A 14,878-nucleotide genomic window follows, 5' to 3' on the forward strand; every position below is an offset into this window, starting at 1 on the left:
TGTTCCGGGCTTATTCCCCACTCAGAGCAGAGCATGGGTGAGATTTGTCACTGACACCCTCGCCCACTGTCCTTCTATGGCTAAACTTGGGCCTTGTTCTCTGACAACTGAAGTCATGTACTTCCGGGGGGAAACGGCATTCTAGGCCAGCCCTCCCAGGCAAGCCTCTTCTCGAGGTGACTTGGCAAGCCATATCCTCGAGGCTGCCGAGATTAACAATTGCACCCCAAATCCACAGAGCTCCATCCGCTCCACGCCAGCAGCATGTGTCCCTTCCTGTATCCGTAATCTAAACAAATGACAGGGCTCAGGAAACCACATCCTCAATGTGTGAGGCAGGAGGAAGTGGAAAGGACATCGTAGGGATGACATCAATGGCCAGACGGCAGGGTCAGGAGTTGTGTATTTTCCAGTTGAAGGGGACCTTACCTATCAATCACCTTGCAGCATCACCCTTCACTTTGTAGATGACAACACCAAGTGGGACTTGTACAGGGTGCAGGACATGACCATGAGACAGACATGGGGCACAAGCCCAAGGATTTCTGCCCATCCTACCCACTCTACTGTCTGCCCCAGAGCTTAATCACTGCGGTCCCAGAGCCGCAAAAGTAGGGCAAAATCCTCAGGGCAGTCTCTGGGAAGATGCGGATACTTGACAATTTGGGTGTTTTAAGAGGTTTGTGGTCCCCTTGATGCCTGACTAGAAGCCCACTGACTGTTGTCCTCAAATCTCAAGTTACAGACATGTGATTCCATGAAGAAGTATGGAGGTAGAGATGTCCCAAGGAATTGAACGGTTCCCTGGACACTCTCAACATGACACAGCCATTCTGTTCTCTGCTGTCACCTGGGATCTCAGTGAGTAAGAGGCAGATCAGAAAGGGGACTTGGAAAACAAGCAGGTCTTTAGGGTTGGGGGTGTTCCAGGGAGGGATCCACAGCTGCAGGCAGGTCCTGGAGACAAAGGATGGAGGTGCTGAGCCGCAGCTAGGGGGTGCGGAGGACAGCTGAGGTGAGGACAGGAAGAATGGGAATGTGAGGACAGTGGGTGTGGCGTCTCAGGAGGCAGAGAGGCCAGCATCAGCTAAGAGGTGATGAACGAGCTGGGCAGTGGTGGCGCACACCTTTAATTAATCCCAGCACTCAGGAGTCAGAGGCAGACTGATCTACGTGAGTTCAAGGCCAGCCTGGTCTACAGAGTGAATTCCAGGACAGTCAAGGCTACACAGAGAAACCCTGTCTTGAAAATCCCTGTCTCGGGGGTTGGAGACAAGATGGCTCAGAGGTTAAGAACACTGCATCTTCTTACAGAGGTCCCGAGTTCAATTCCCAGCAATCACATGGTGGCTCACAACCATCTATAATGAGATCTGATGTCACCGGGCGGTGGTGGCGCACGCCTTTAATCCCAGCACTCGGGAGGCAGAGGCAGGCGGATCTCTGTGAGTTCGAGGCTGGGCTGGACCGATAGCCTCCAAAACAATACAGAGAAACCCTGTATCATAAAAACCAAAAAAAAAAAAAAAAAGAGAGATCTGATGTCTTCTCCTGGTATAAAAGCATGTATACAGATTAAAAAACTATATGCAGGCTGGAGAGATGGCTCAGAGGTTAAGAGCACTGACTGCTCTTCCAGAGGTCCTGAGTTCAATTCCCAGCAACCACATGGTGGCTCACAACCATCTACAATTTAATCTGGTGCTCTCTTCTGGCATGTAGGCAGAACACTGTATATGTGATAAATAAATCTTGAAAAAAAAAGAAAACCCAGGGCAAACATTAAAAAAAAAACTATATGCATAATAAATAAATATTAAAAAGAAAGAAAAACCCTGTCTCAAAACCACCACCAGACAGACACACAAAAAAAGAGGTGATAGAGAAAACAGTGTGTGGTCATCCAGTCCAGTCCAGCAGCTTTTAAACTGGGCTCCGCGGCAGTACAGGATTCTTCCTTAGGCATGAGAGGCTGCTCAGTAGTCCCCACTTCTGTGAAGCCCCACTGTACCCCCAAAGTCCCAGTGTTTTCTCTCTGCTGACACTGTTTTCCTTACCTTGAGTTTGGCCTGGATCTCCCGGGCTTTTCGACGGGCTAGCACTTGGATGTGGCTGGAGACCTGTTGCAGAAAGAGAGTTCCTGTGCCTACCTCCCAGACGGCTCATGCTTTCCCAACCCTCAGTCCTGTGGGGAGTTCACTCCTGCTTGCCCAGTTCACCTTGAGCAGGGCAGCACTACGAAAGGGCAACCTCGATGATGTGCTTTTCCCCCCAGTGCTCTGGAGAGGGAGTTTGACTCTAGTAAAGGGAAGGACCTGGAACCCAGGGACCGCTCCTACCCCCTGGGGAGCAAGCATGGTAGGTGGGGTGACCTTTCTGGCCTCACCTGCTTCCTGGTACGGGTCTTCCCTGTGCGGAGCTTGATGTAGCGTGCAATCAGCTCATTCCGACCTGCAGAAACACCCATGACCTCTCTCTCAGTGAGACGCACTTGAGGGTGAGCTCATTCTGTCCACCATGGTGGAACTTGGAATAAGAGTTCTGTAGTTCCGTTCCCTTCTTGTGCTCTTCGGAGCACAGGGATATATATCCCAGTAGTAAGAGGAGACTACACCCTTACTGGACAGACTGGTGACTTTACAGTTTAAGTAGTAGAATTGGGACACATGGGCCACTGTCACTCAGCCCGAGCTCCTCATCCCTCGGTGGCTAGTTAAACCTTGGCTCCTCCTGGGCTTTCTGTTTCGGGAGTACCTGGCTCTTGCCTACGAGACCACCATGGTTTCCACTGCCTCTGAGAATGAAGAGGATCTTAAAGATGGTTGGTTGGGAATGGGAGGTGAGAGTGTAATGGTTGCCAGGGAGGAGGCCTACCTCTTCATACGGGAAAGAACTCCCAGGAGACGTAGCTCAGTGTTGAGGATCTGCATAGCAGGCAGAAGACCTTTATTCCCAATCCTGCCTCACCAAAACCAAAAACAAAACCCAGGCAACTTTTTTAGTCCAAGGTTCTGCCTCAGACCTGGTGGTGGACTTCATCTAACATTTAAAAAGCAGCCACCTGAAGGCTACACTGTGTCCCCAGGACTCTCATAGGCTGTAAGAGCCAGCCACATCCTCTATTACCATAAACGAGATCAAAAAAGATTTATTGGGCTATTGTTATTATTACTCTTATTTACTAGTACTGAGGCAAGGTCTAATGCAGCCTAAGCTGACTTTGAACTCATTATGTAGCTGAGAATGGCTCTGAACTCCTGATCCTCTTGCTACCATCCCTAAGTGCTGGAGTAACACGCATGTGTCACCATGCCTATTATACAGAGCTGGAACCAAGCCTAGAGCATTGTGTATGCTGGGCGAGCACTCTTCCACCTACGCTACATCCTCAGCCTGGTTTTATAGTTGTTATTTTGCTTTTTGTGTGCATTTGTTTGCTTTTTTTTTTTTTTTTAAGAAAAAGTCTTGCTATCTAGGCCTGGATGGCCAGGAAACATGCCCATCCTTGAGTCTCCTACCTCTGTCCACTAAACAGAACCCAGTACCTAGGTTAGGGAACACATAGCCACACAATGGAGCAACGTATGCTGGAAATAGATGTGTTTGAGGATGATGGGTGAGTTCAGGCTTGGGGAGCTGCCGGGTCTCAGTAGGACCTTGGCCACTGGGTAGGATAAAAGGAAAGAACAAAGACTATCAGATGACTGGGTGGTGGCACACACCTTTAATCCCAGCACTTGAGAGGTAGGGGCAAATGAATCTCTGAGTTTGAGGACAGCCTGGTCTACAGAGTGAGTTCCAGGACATCCAGAGCTACACAGAGAAACATTGTCTCAAAAGAAGGAGGGAGGGCCGGGCGTTGGTGGCACACACCTTTAATCCCAGCACTCAAGAGGCAGAGGCTGGCTGTGAGTTTGAGGCCAGCCTGGTCTACAGAGTGAGTTCTAGGACAGCCTCCAAAACAATACAGAGAAACCCTGTCTCGGAAAAAAAAAAAAAAAGGGAGGGAGGGAGGCATCAGATGAGGGAGAGGGAAGGATGAAGTAAAAGAAGCTGTCACCTCTGCTCTGCATCTAGGCCAGAGGGCACAGCCGAGGCCTGCCCTGTCAGCTGAGGGTGGAGTGGCCACGTGAGGAAGCTGCTGCTGCAGGGGCAGGTGAGGCGAACCGGCTGCCTGCCACCTGGGTAGTAACTAGAGAGCCTGACCAAAGCCAGGCTGGCCCCCAAGCTGACCTTTCCCCACGGCCAAGTTCAAATTAAGAGCCCTCATCTGCCAGGAAGACGTGCTGGCCTGGGAGCTTTGGCTTGTCTGTGTCCAAGGAAGGAAGGCGTGGAGAACCAGGTCCCGGGCGCTCTGTGGGCCAGTCTGCACCTAAAACCGTGAGTCCACGCCTTCCTGGAGTGTTCCATCGGGGCTTCTGGCACCCTGATGGATGTCCAGCAGCTCTACAGTGTGTCTATCCAAAGGCGATTGTGTTGCAGCTACGACACATGAGGCCCAAGTCATCCGCAGTTGCTTACCGTTTAGGACCACAAAACGGGTTTAGGGAGCCAGGCTTGAACTAGCAGCTCCGCAAAGGGGCTTTGGGACCACAGCAAGTGGCTTCCCTCCATGGCCCTCCCCCAGCCTTCTTCTAATCTAGCTCAATCTAGTTTAAAGTCTTTCTTCTGTATTTAACCACACACATTTTTACTGCCTTAGGATGCTGGGCTTAACTAATACTAGCTGAATGAGGACTCTGGCCAGGCATGGCGGCCATACCTATCATCCTAGCACTTAGGAGCCCAATGTGGGAAGATTGCCTCAAGTTTGGGTACAACCTGGGCTACAGAGAAAACCCAATCCTTCATTTATTTTTTTTTTTTTTACAGCAAGATGAGGGGCAGGAGGACAACTGTGTTGTAGCTCAGTCTCTGCTTCAGGAAGGAGAATATATTCTTAGCCTAAAGAAGTGATCAGAGTTTAAGGCAAAGGCCAAGGTTAAGTTAGGGGTGACAGAGAAGAGGTTTCTGAGAGCCACAGGGCCAATCTAAGCCTGGAGATATTGTGGCACGTCTCAGCGTTGGTGGTGGCATAGCTGGAGCGACAGGGAAGGTGGGTGTCTTAGCCAGGGAAAACTGTGCTACAATGAACACCATGACCACAGCAACGTGGAGAGGAAAGGATTTATATGGATTATACTTCCATATCACAGCTTATGTCATCAAAGGAAGTCAGGACAGAAACTCAAACAGGGCAGGATCCCGGAGGCAGGAGCTGATGCAGAGGCCATGGAGGGGTGCTGCTTCCTGACCTGCTCCTCATGGCTTGCTCAGCCTGCTTTCTTATAGAACCTGGGGCCACCAGCCCAGGGATGGCACCACCCACAGTGGGCTGGGCCTCACATCAATCACTGATGATGAAAATGTCTCCTGATTTGCCCACAGGCCATCTTAAGGAGACATTTTCTCAGCTGAGATTCCCTCCTCACTGATGACTAACTAGCTCATGTCAAGTTGACATAAAACTAGCCAATACAGCAGGGGATGTGAGGAACCTCAGGGACCATCTGGGAAATAGTTCTTGGGCTGCTCCTCTGTCTCATGCCTTGGCAGCTCATCAGTCATCTGTGCCCGTTAGATTCTCGGTACCCCCAGAAGAAAATACACGCTGGCTGTTCTCACTCCAGTCTGCACCTCCAAAGCTGGGAATGGGGGCACAGCCTGCATCCCAGCACTTATGAAGCTTACACAGGAGGATCAGAAACTACAGGTCAGCCCTGGCTACGTAATGAGACCATGCTTATAAAGCAAGCACGCCAACGTCTCCAGTGTTTGGCACTCGATGAATGAAATCAAGGCATGGGTGAAGGAATGACTGAGTTTATCACAGTTCCACTTTCAAAATATTCCCAGAATTAGGCCTCGTCTCCCCACCTCAGTTCTGTGGTCCTGGCTACCCGGCTCTGGCCTGGATTACTGATCACCTCCATCTGGCTTCCTGCTTCAGGCTATTCTTGGCCTAGCAGATGACATGTCTCCTAAAATCCAAAAAGTGCTGCCCTGGCTTCCCATCTTCCTCAGATGAAAGGAGTCTAAGTTCTGCCAGGTGTGGTGGCAGGGTTGGAGTCTTGGCTACGTGGGGAGCTGAGAGGCAGGAGGATTGTTTCTGCCAAGGCTGGATACCAGCGTGAGCAACATCAGAGACAGAGTTTCTTGAGAGGGAAAATAGGGATGGAAAGAGCTGGAGACAGTGGCAGAGCTCTTCCCTAGGGTACACAGGAACCTGCAAAACACAGACAGACAGACAGACAGACAGACAGACAGACAGAGACACACACACACACACACACACACACACATATACACATACACATACACACACACACACAGTCCAAGTGCCTCCCAAGGCCTGGAGGTTCCCTAAGGATCTATCTACCGCCATATCAGCTCAGTCACTTTTCTGATGTCACCTATCTGCCACTCTGAGCTGCTTCCTGGAACTCGCTGGGTCCAATTGCCCACTAGGCTCACTGCAGTGGAATGGTCTCGTGGCCTGGGTGGAGATGGACACCAAGGTCTGACATCTTCCCTGACCCTGACATGAGAGCAAGGACGACCCTCCCCTCCAGCACATTCTAGCCTACGCTTCCTGCCATCTTCATCTTCCTCCATGCACCGTGTAATCTACTGATATTCTGGGTACTGTCTTCTCGCACAAAAGTGCACCCTGAGAATGCACTCAGGTGTTTGCTGTTTGTCTCTACCAGATACCTAGAGAACGCTCTGGAAGGTTGGGGAGATGACTCAGAGGCTAAAACACTTATGTGAGACGATTGGAGTTCAGATGCCTAGAACCCATGTCACCTCCAGAAAGCTTGGTAGCCTGGAAGGTGGGCACAGGATACCCCTGAAGCAAGCTGGATAGCTCAATTAGCCCATATCAGCAAACTCTGAATCCAGTTGTGAAACTGAACAAGACGGAGAGATCAATGAAGATTCCCCATATCAACACACAGGGAAACAGACATACATGCATGCATACCACACCTACATTTTTAAAAGCTGCCTGTATATTTATTGTAAATATCTCTTAATCAAACAATAAAGAACTGAATGGTAGTTGGGTGTTGGTGGTACACAACTTTAATCCCAGCACTCAGGAAGCAGAGGCAAGCAGATCTCCGAGTTCAAGGCCAGACTGGTCTGCAAAGTGAGTTCCAGGACAGCCAGGACTACACAGAGAAACCTTGTCTTGAAAAAAAAAACCAAAAGCAAAAGAATAAACAAGAGAACTTGAATGGTAAGGAGATCAAATATCCAAGAAACTGGTTCAGCCTTCAGAGACAAACAGGGGAACCAAATGAAGTCAAGCAATGCCTTCAGATTATTCCTAATTCCCCAGGCACTTTTTATCTTACTCTCAATTGAGTTTTTCTGTGTGTAAGCAAAGGGAATTCTATGGAACCAAAGGCATTTAAAACACAGGAGACTCTCTTTGGGGTAAAGAATGAGAAGGTGAAAACTATAAATACAAATTTAGGTTTGAATATTCTTGGCTAGGGGTGTGTGTGTGTGTGTGTGTGTGTGTGTGTGTGTGTGTGTGTGTGTGTGTTCCTTAGTGTCAGGGCCCTTCCCAGCATGCACAGGGCCCTAGGTCCTGTCATTAACACTGAAAGGGATCAAAAGCTAACCTCTTGGACAGTGGTGGATGCTTACTATTTTGATGGTGGCAATATCTTCACAGGTGCCCACATCTGCCAAAACTTATCACCACATAGGCCTTAAGTATGTGTCACTGACACTCCAGTAAGATGCCTTGAAGATTAACTTTAGGAGCCAAGGAGGTGCCATGCCTGGCAACCTGAATTTGATCTCCAGAATCCATGGTGGGAAAAGAGAAATAACTCTCGAAAACCATTTTCTTACTTCTGCATGTGTGCTATGGACGGACGGACACACACACACACACACACACACACACACACACTATTCTTCAATTAAAAGTATTCCTTCCCTGGAGCTCCTCCCAATCTTGGGAGTTCTCTAGTTAATTTTCCTTAATAAACTACTTATCAAAAATTTAGCCGGGTGGTGGCGGCGGTGGCAGCGCATACCTTTAATCCCAGCAGATTAATCCCTGGCAGAAACAGGCGGATCCCTGTGAGTTCGAGGTCAGCCTGCTCTACAGAGTTCCAGGACAGGCTCCAAAGCTACATAGAGAAATTCTGTCTCATAAAACAACAACAAAAACAAAAATAACACAAGCAAACTTTAAAGGTTTAGAAGCTGGGTGTGGTAGCTCACAACTGCAATCCTGGCACAAAGGAGGACTGCTACAAGCCCCAAGCTTATCTGAGTACAGAGCAAGACCCTGTGTTTTATTTTTTTTTATTTATTTATTTTTTGGCTTTTCGAGACAGGGTTTCTCTGTGGCTTTGGAGGCTGTCCTGGAACTAGCTCTTGTAGACCAGGCTGGCCTCGAACTCACAGAGATCCACCTGCCTCTGCCTCCCAAGTGCTGGGATTAAAGGCGTGCGCTACCAACGCCCGGCGACCCTGTGTTTTAAAGGAGGGAGGACTGTTCTTGCAAAATGCCCCAGGTTCAGTTCCCAGCACCCACATCTTGTAACTCCAGTTCCATGGGAAGCCCATACCCGAGTCTGTGCTCTATAGAATGTGGGCCTACATGAATGTGGTTCACAAACTCATGATGCACACACAGATTCAAATAAATAAGTTTTTAAAAACTTAGAATCAGGAGTGGTGGTAGCCACTCAGGAAGCAGAGGCAGGTTGATCACTCTGAGTTCAAGGCCAACCTGGTCTACGTAGTGAGTTCCAGATCAGCCAGAGCTACATAGAAAGACTCTTCTCAAAACAACAACAAACATCATGGGGGGACAACATAACTCAGTAAGTAGAATTCTCAGCTACTGTGCAGGAAGCCGATGTTCAGCCCAGATGTGATGGTTCATACCTGCAGTTCTAACACTGTGGAGGTAGGGGCAGAAGGACCAAGAGTTCAAGGTCACCAGGATCTCCTGATGGCTAAGCAGGTAAAAGCATTTGCCTCATAGCCCAACAACCAAGGTTGTAAAGGAGAAAACCAGTGCTACCCACTTGTCCTCTGATTTCCACATACATGTTGTAAAATGTATGTGCCTACATGTACACACATCACATCAACCAACCAACCAACCAATGAAACAAACAGTTCACAAAAGCGGCTCAGCAGGTAAAGATGCCCGCTATGAAGACTGAAGACTTGAATTCACTTCCCAGGACCCACTCGGTGAGAGGACAGTTAACCTCTGACCTCAATAAGTACACTGTGGCATGCCCACATCCACCCACACAAATAAATAAATGCATTTTAAATTTAAAAAATAAATATATAATTTTAAAAAATTGGAGTTCAAACTTCCTTTAAAAACAAGTTCAGAGTCTGGTGGGCGATGGTGGTGGGTGTCTTTAATCCCAGCACTTGGGAGGCAGAACTGAGTGGTCTCCAGAGAGAGTTCCAGGACAGCCAGGGCTACACAGAGAAAACCTGTCTCGAAAAACAAGTTCAGGGTCATCCTCAGGTACACTCCAAGACGAGCCTGAATTATGAGGAATTAAGTTTAAGGGTGTAGTGGCTGCACATGCAAACAGGGAATCCTGTAATGTCAGCTCATACGTTAAGGGCAATCCCACTTCTTTCTACAATAGTTGGGTCACTCTACCTATTTGCTAAATAACAAAACAAGCCAAAAGAGAAACTCTCACTCAGGTCACCCATTAACAGATATAGGAATGATGACTTTCTTGTGGCACTGAGCCAGGCCTAAGGGGATGCTAGGAAATGTCTGTTACAGGACAGGCCACAAGCCGGCTGAAACCCTCTTCCAGGTCCAAGGGAGCACTCAGTGCAAAAGGCCAATGTTGCCTCAACCTCTCAAGTGCTGGGGTGACAAGTGTGTTACCACCCCCTGGTTCCTAAAACAAAATTTTTTTAGCCAGATATGTAATTCAAGAGAGAGAGGCAAGCTGGGCGGTGGTGGCACATGCTTTCATTCCCAGCACTGGAGATGCAGAGCCAGACGGATCTCTGCGAGTTTGAGGTCATTCTGGTCTACAGAGACCAGAGTGAGTTCCAGGACAGGCTCCAAAGCTACACAGAGAAACCCTGTCTTGAAAAAACAAAGAGACAGGGTGGGGGAAGGGCAGGAGGATCACTTTGAGTTTAAAGATCAGACTAGACTACATAATAAATTTCCAGGCCAGTCAGGACTATAAAACAAGATCGTAATCCAATAATCTAAAACAAAGAAAATAGCTCTCAGTAATTTTGAGGAACACACCTTGCTGTGTCATCAGCCTGGAAAGCTCCCTCCTGCTGGGTGGGATCTTTGACCCTCTGACCACCATCTCCACATTCCCTGGCCTCCAGCAGTCCAAATTCTCCCTTTCTCCTGGGAGCTGCCATTTTTAATTCCATGGCCAAGGGCTGCTCACACAGTGTCCAGTCCTCTCTGTCCAGCATGCTGCCCACAACTTTGCTGTTCACCTCAGGCCATCACTCATCCAGCCTCCTACCACAGGGCATGCTGGCAGAGGTGAATGCCCCGGCTGGGAAGGGAGTTTCTGCGGGTGTCTGGAGTCAAGAGGAACACACAGTTTCCTTCCTATCACATGGGAAAGGTCACCGCAGCCACACACTGCCTCCAGGGTGGTTGCTATCCAATTCACACCAATATACACAGAGCAACCATTAGCTATTTCTTCCCTTTGACTACTGCAGTGTTATCAGTGGTAACCAGATACCCCGCCATATCAGCAGAAGTATTTACACAAATACAGATATGGAAGCCACAGCTGTATTTGAGCTCCTGCGCTACATCCTCACACAGCTCTATGCAGCTGCTAATGTTCCCTCCATGCTACAGATGGGGAGGTTAAAGTTATTTGAGATTAAGATCACAAGTGGCTGAGATTCAAATCTATGCAGACTGGCCTCAGACCCTTTTTTTTCCTCCTTTGTTTCATTTTAAAGAGTTATTTATTTAGGGGCAAAGAGATAGCTGGGCAGGATGTAGAGGGGGTGAGGTAGTGGGGGTGGGAGTCTGGACAGAGAACTCCCAAAGGATGTCAAGCTAGTAAAAAGGAGCCTTGCCAAGAAGAAACCTGCAGGAACACCAGAAGACGTGGAACACACCATACTCTCAGCACTGAGCCAGGAAGATTTTTAGTTGGAAGCCTGCCCATATGACAGGATGAGTTCAAGGCTAGCCTAAGCTATATAGTGGTGAGTCTCAAAAACATCTCTCACCACCAGGCAGTGATGGCGCACGCCTTTAATCCCAGCACCCAGGAGGCAGAGGCAGGCAGATCTCTGCGAGTTCGAGGCCAGTCTGGTCTACAGCGTGAGTTTCAAGAAAGCTCCAAAACTACACAGAGAAACCCTGTCCTGAAACACCACCCCTAAAAAAATCTCTCACCAAAGGAGAAACAAGGGAGGAAGGGGACCTGGCAGGAAAGAGGGAAAACAGGATAAAAAATTCAGACAATTCAGAGGGAGAGAAAGACACACATGTCCCTGTCCCAGCCCTGCCACCAGCTGTATAACTGTAGGCCTTAGCCCGTCAGCAGTTGAGTTCACAAGCCAGGGAAGCAGGAGGCCACCCTGGCCTTCGGAGGAGACCCTGAGCAGCTGAACACTGCAATGTGGCAGGTGGTCTTAGCCCACCCCAGAGAGGACCGGGGAGGGGCTGGGAAGGACATCCCCAGACAGATGGTAGACCCATCTGTCAGAGAACAAGTGTGTGACAGCTAGCACACACAGCTCAGATCCACGGCCCACCATGGGAAGGGCTGCCCAAGAAGGAAGAAATGCTTTGGCCTCATCAGTCTGAGGGTGGGACCTCTGTTGAGGAACCACCACGGTCTCATGGTGACCTCTCTGTTTTCCAAAACCCCACCATCCAGCCTGGGCCTGGCCCTAGACACAATCCCACTAGATTTGCTGTCCCACCTGCAAAATCCTGCCTGGAACAGTCACTTCTGCATCTCATTTCCCAAGGTAGGGCGGTCTCTTCTCTGCACACCAACACTCTGGCCATAAAAACAGCATCAAGGGCCAGGCTGTGGTGGCACATGCCTTTTATCCCAGCCTGGTCTACAAAGCGAGTTCTAGGACAGGCTCCAAAGCTACACAGAGAAGAAACCCTGTCTCAAAAGCAAACAAACAAACAATCCATCATCACTGAAGTAAAGGTCCAGCTGCTTAGCGGGAGGCCGGGGCAGTCAGCCATTCTTCCCCAGATAGTCAGGCCTGCTCTAGTTGGTGCTGCTGTCTATTATCCTATCATGCTGGCCTGCACTGCCCTGCTATAATGAATCCAATGAGTTTTAAAAACCAAAATGGGACCAGGCGGTAGTGGCTCACGCCTGCAATTCCAACACTAGAGAGGCAGAGGCAGGTGGATCTCTGTGAGTTCAAGGCCAGCCTGGTCTACAGAGTGACCAGAAAACAAAGAAAAAACAAAACTGAAGAAACGGGCTGAAAATCTAAAGAGCCCACTTGAGCTCTTTCCAAAGAGCCAGCCCTCTCTCTGAGCTCTGTGTCATTGCTCCCTCTTGTAGGCTGGGGCCAGGAAGCAGAAACTATGCCCTAATCTGGGCGGCAGGAGAGCCTCTCTGTCCAAGATCTGCCCACATCAAAGGGCTGGGGGAGGAGCTTATTTGCGGAAAGGTGACCACAGCAATGGGACTTAACTCTGAGCTACCACCCCCATCATCCCTGAATAGGCTCTAAGACTTCAGGTGGAATCTTTCTTGGCTGCCACCCCCAAGAGCTTGTCCTGAACATGTGGGTATGTTCATTCCTGCCTCCACTCCCCAGCTGATGGTTTGAGCCTTCACATTCCTCGGCTGAGCTCCGTGCCACAGTCCCCACTAAACATGGAGTTCCTCGAGAGAAAGGACTATAGCTCTCAGGTCTACATCTTCTCTGCACTGTACCTCTCCTAACTGTGTGTGGGTGGGTGGGTGGGGGTTGCTCATCATCACTGTTGCCTGAGAGACAGAGTCCCTGTGAAAAGTTATTCAGTATCACTGAGCATCACTGTCACAGGATATCATCTCACACCTACTCCCACAGCTATGATCAGAAATGGGGAAATAACAAGGTTGGCAAGCATGTAGAAAAACTGGAACCTTCCGCCTCTCTCGGGTGGGGATGGGTATAAAGTAGGACGCTCGATATGGGAAATGGGTGACTACTGATTGTCAACTTGATCTAGAATCTCTAGGAGAGGCGCCACTAGGCACACGAGTGAGGGATTCCTTAGATTGAGTTAGGCTCAGGACTTGCCTGTGAGGAATTATCTGGCTTATGTTGAGCTGAAAAGACTCACCCTAAAAGGGCAGCATCACTCGAGTTGGATGCATGGAGAGGGAAAGGAGAAGCAAAGCTAAGGCCAAGGATTCGTGGATCTTGGAGATACTGAGACAGTGGGAAGGGTGGTGCTGCCAAGTCTGACACCCTGAGCTGTTCCTGGGGGTCACACGGTAGAGGAAGAGAACTGCAAGCCATCCTCTAACTCCATGAGAGTGCCACGGCATGAACACTGCCTGCTATGGAGTGATCCTTTTGTATACTGTGAAGATGTGCTGCTGTCATTGGTCTAATAAAGAGCTGAATGCCCAACAGCCAGGCAGGAAGAGGTTAGGCGGGACTTGCAGACAGGGAGAGGGCACTGGGGTAAAGAAAGGCGGAGTCAACAGAAGATGCAGGGAGAAGCAAGATAAACATGCTGTACTGAGGAAAGGTACCGGGCCACGTGCTAAAACATACAGAAGAAATATGGGTTAATTTAAATTATAAAAGCTAGTTAGTAACAAGCCTAAGCTATTGGCCAAGCATTTATAATTAACTATAAGTCTCCTTGTAGTTATTTGGGAGCTAGCTGGTGGGACAGAAAATTCTGCCTATACCTCCCACACACACACACAAGCCTGGAGAGATGCCTTAGAAGTTAAGAGCACTTGCTGCTCTTCCAGAGGATGAAGGTTCAATTACCAGCATCCACATGCTTGCTCAGTCCCAGGAGACCCAATGCCTTCATCTGGGTTTCATTGGCACAGACATACACATAATGCACAGAAAAATACCATATACATAGAATAAAAACTTATTTTTTTGTAATTCAAAAGTTCACCATTCTCTACTTCTTAGTTATGGATGCCTCAAACTCCTGCTGTCCTGACTTCGCCCCACAGTAGACTGTAACTTTGAACCTTTAGACTAAGTAAACCTTCTCCCTTAAGTGTTTCCATCAGAGTAGTTTATCACAGCAACAGAAAAATAATAGTAAACATTGTTATTTGTTTATTCAGTCATTTGTTTATTTTCTTGAGGCAAGGCCTCATTATATAGCTTTGGCTGTACTTGAACTCCTTATATATACCAGGCAGTCTTCAAACTCAGAGAGATCCTCCTGTCCCAGCTTCTTGAGTGCTGGGACTAAAGGCATGCACCACCACACCCAGCTAAACACTGTTTTTAAAGCTAAACATAAAATCACCACAGAAGCCAACAATCCCTCTCCTGGATTCACAAAGGGATTGCAGAGGCTCAGACACTGACACACACTAATGATCACAGCAGTGTCATAACAGCCAAAGGACACAAACAACACAAAAGTCCCTTGGCTGATGATGGGTTAGCAAGTCAGACATTTGGGTTAGGGCCGTAGCTCAGTGTAGGTCATGTGTTTCGTAAAGACAAAGCCCTTTGCAAACATTGAAGTAAACTTTGACTCTATGGTTCTGAGGCAAATCCACAGAGATAAAAAGTAAGATAGATAAAAGGCTGGGTGGTAGTGGTGCATGCCTTTATTCTCCAGAGGCAAGGG

At 48.6% G+C, this 14,878-nt stretch overlaps 1 protein-coding gene across 1 annotated transcript in view; it reads right to left on the reverse strand.

The window, feature by feature from the left end:
* The window catches only part of Tead4 (TEA domain transcription factor 4), a 78,225-nt gene that overhangs the window by 25,458 nt on the left and 37,889 nt on the right, over window positions 1–14,878 (reverse strand). Inside the window, exons 3-4 of the mRNA XM_040737971.1 lie at window positions 2,387–2,451; window positions 2,058–2,120 (exon numbers count right to left, since the gene is read on the reverse strand). Of these exons, the coding sequence (XP_040593905.1) occupies window positions 2,058–2,120; window positions 2,387–2,451 (128 nt within the window). The remainder of the gene's footprint in view (window positions 1–2,057; window positions 2,121–2,386; window positions 2,452–14,878) is intronic.

The sequence above is a fragment of the Mesocricetus auratus genome, unplaced genomic scaffold, assembly GCF_017639785.1.
Source record: "Mesocricetus auratus isolate SY011 unplaced genomic scaffold, BCM_Maur_2.0 Super-Scaffold_100676, whole genome shotgun sequence".
Classification (NCBI taxonomy): domain Eukaryota; kingdom Metazoa; phylum Chordata; class Mammalia; order Rodentia; family Cricetidae; genus Mesocricetus; species Mesocricetus auratus.